This window comes from Vigna radiata, chromosome 4 (genome assembly GCF_000741045.1).
Source record: "Vigna radiata var. radiata cultivar VC1973A chromosome 4, Vradiata_ver6, whole genome shotgun sequence".
Lineage (NCBI taxonomy): Eukaryota > Viridiplantae > Streptophyta > Magnoliopsida > Fabales > Fabaceae > Vigna > Vigna radiata.
Window position 1 is genome coordinate 9,693,689 of NC_028354.1, and position 2,894 is coordinate 9,696,582.

General features: G+C 33.3%; 1 protein-coding gene across 1 annotated transcript in view; it reads left to right on the forward strand.

Annotated features, from left to right (window-relative positions):
- Positions 1-2,543, forward strand: part of LOC106759095 (myb-related protein 305-like) — a 3,508-nt gene extending 965 nt beyond the window's left edge. The window contains exon 3 of the mRNA XM_014642104.2: positions 2,204-2,543. Coding sequence (XP_014497590.1) covers positions 2,204-2,543 — 340 coding nt within the window. The remainder of the gene's footprint in view (positions 1-2,203) is intronic.
- The last annotated feature ends 351 nt before the right edge of the window (positions 2,544-2,894 follow it).

Below are 2,894 nucleotides of genomic sequence, written 5' to 3' on the forward strand. Positions count from 1 at the left end.
ATATATATATATATATATATATATATATATATATATATATATATATATATATATATATATCTTTGATAAAACTGTATTTAATTGTTTTAGAGCCTTGAAAATCATTGTGTTCGATTGCCTCCAAATCCAAGAATTGGACTGTTTTCCTTTGAAGGGTACATATTATGCATGAATCCTTACTGTTGCATTAATGCCCGCCCTAGATCTCTTTCTTTCCTATATATGTATGCATATCTCTGGCGGGAGAGAGGTCCTTTAGATCTAACAATAATCACCACCAGTTAATCAACGCCAGCGTTCTTCTTCTCCACATGATCTTCGATTCTGTGCTTTTATTTTAATTTTTCATGGAGTCTGTTAATTGGAGGAAGGTTTTCATGTTTTTGTCAAATTGTAGCATAATGTTTTCATTTCTAATTATTCGTGTAAAAGTTGCAGGTGAATTAGCTGCGTGGAAGATTCTTTATATTTATTTTCGACTGAACATAAATCATACTATGATCTTTTTTTATTTTGATCACATATATATAAAATCTAAAGTAGATGATGAATAAAAGTACCCATTTTAATTATAAGAAAAGTCATATATATTGTGTTAAAAGCGCATGAATACGAGCTTTTAAAGGAATTAAAAAGAGTAGATGACGTAAGGGTTTTGGACATAAGATAGAAAAATTGTTGATGATAGTAAAATATATGAAGGTTGGAAAAGGGGGATGAATTGCATATGAAAAGATGAGAAAATCGGGTATAAGTAGTAAAGTTAAAAGAGATTACCTGAAAGAAGAAAGATGGTATTAGAAGTTGTTTCTGAATAGTTAGTAGCATTAAGTATATATGTAAAGGTGTTTTAATTTTGAAAAGCGGCATATAGTTTTACAAATGACTATTTCTACAAGGCTTATGAGCGAGGACTAAATAAGTTGGACAAGAGGACCTTCCACTTTGGGTTGAACTCATGGAAGTGCGCATATCTTTATAGCTTTCTAGTTCGGATGAAAGAGAGTTTGAGTGAAAATAGACCCAAACCATACACTTTTGGCTCTTCTTAACAAGGGCAGGTGTCCTTGTAAATTTTAGAGCCTCCCCTTGAAGATAGACTTACATAGTGCATATATAAACTGAGGATATACTTACATAGTGCATATAATAACTAGTTAGCACCATCCTTGCTTTCTCAGTAACGAAATTGCCTCTCAACCAAGAAAAAAAAAATGATCAACCAACAATAAAAGTGGAAAAGAAAATATTTAACCTAACAAAGTTTTCAAATATTACATTTACTATGTATAATAAAAATGAAAAGTATTATTAACGAGGCGCGCATTCAGACGTGCCTTTTTTTGAAATAAGCAAGATGAGTTTATAGTAAAACAAGTTAATGACGCAAATTATTAAAAGAAACGAAGGTGACGCGATTAAGAGTTGCTAGAAAATTTGTATGCGTGCGTATGTATGTATATGTATGAAGGGATATGGATGGAAAAGAGAATAGGAGACGTTTCGATTGAACCATACTCTCTCTAGTCTCTACCTGAGGCATGCTTTGAGAAACCTGATTTTCTGTTCTTAGAGAACCCTTGCTACAAAGCAAGGGAATTATCTTCATACAGCAAAGGAAATTTAGCATCTTACGTACCTCAACACTGGTCGATTTATAAGTGTGAGTCCAAGATAACGTCACATTGATTCTCAGCCATGGAACATGGCTTCCATCAGACTCACAACCGTATTTAATATAGGTGTTGCCACTTTTTAGTTAATCAATAAAAGCTGTGGCAGTCATATATATAGGCAGTTTTTAATTACATTTCTATTAATGCTTTATATTTCAAGCAAATTAAACAAATGTTTTAACTTACTCTCACTCATTCATGCACACTCGTGTACCCTCTTTTCCACAACGCATTTCTACAACCGAGTAGCATTCTAGGTTTTCCTTCTGCTTCTCCGCTTACTGTCATGAATACAACCATACTTATCAAATTGTTTTGTATAGAGTTTTCTTAACCAAGTGATTAAAGGCAACAAAGTTTTTATGTAAAAAGCAAACTCTTATCCTGTTGTTTGGTGTAATTAGAGTACAAACACACTGTTTACTCATATTAAAATTTTTTACAGCCAAAAAAGCGTTAAAAAACCAGTAGGGTACTATTCAGTTACATGACACTGTCTTCTAGAAATAAATCATTCACCAATGCAGGTGGTCAAAAATTGCCAAGCATCTACCAGGAAGGACTGATAATGAGATAAAAAACTACTGGAGGACCAGGATTCAGAAGCACATCAAGCAAGCCGAGAACTCTCAGCAACAGAGTAATTCTAATTCTGAGATAAATGACCATCAAGCTAGCACTAGCCAAGTGTCCACCATGGCTGAGCCCATGGAGACCTACTCTTCACCCTGTTACCAAGGAATGTTAGAGCCATTTTCTACTCAGATTCCCAATATTCCAGATCAATCCAGTTGTTGTACCAATGAAAACAACAATTATTGGAGCATGGAGGATATCTGGTCAATGCAGTTACTGAACGGGGATTAAATAAATAATAAATATTATAAAGATAAACTAAGTGCTTAATTAAGTTCCATAAAGCTGGAATCTCTCCTGCTGAAAAACATATATCATTAGGTTTGTTTATATATAAAGTAGTTGGATGTTTGGTTTTTCGTACAATTATATGTCAGAATCTAATTAGTTATGTGCTGTAATATATACGAGATCTTATATTAAACTGTATCTGCATGCTTTTATATCAAATGAGATGCTTTCTGCATCAGATATGGTTGAGAACCACAAACTTTCCGACGTCTAATATAATCCCAGTGGCCGTCTTCTCTCTCTAGTTTCGCTCATTGTCTGTTTATAACAAATTTTTTCTTTCTTCATTGT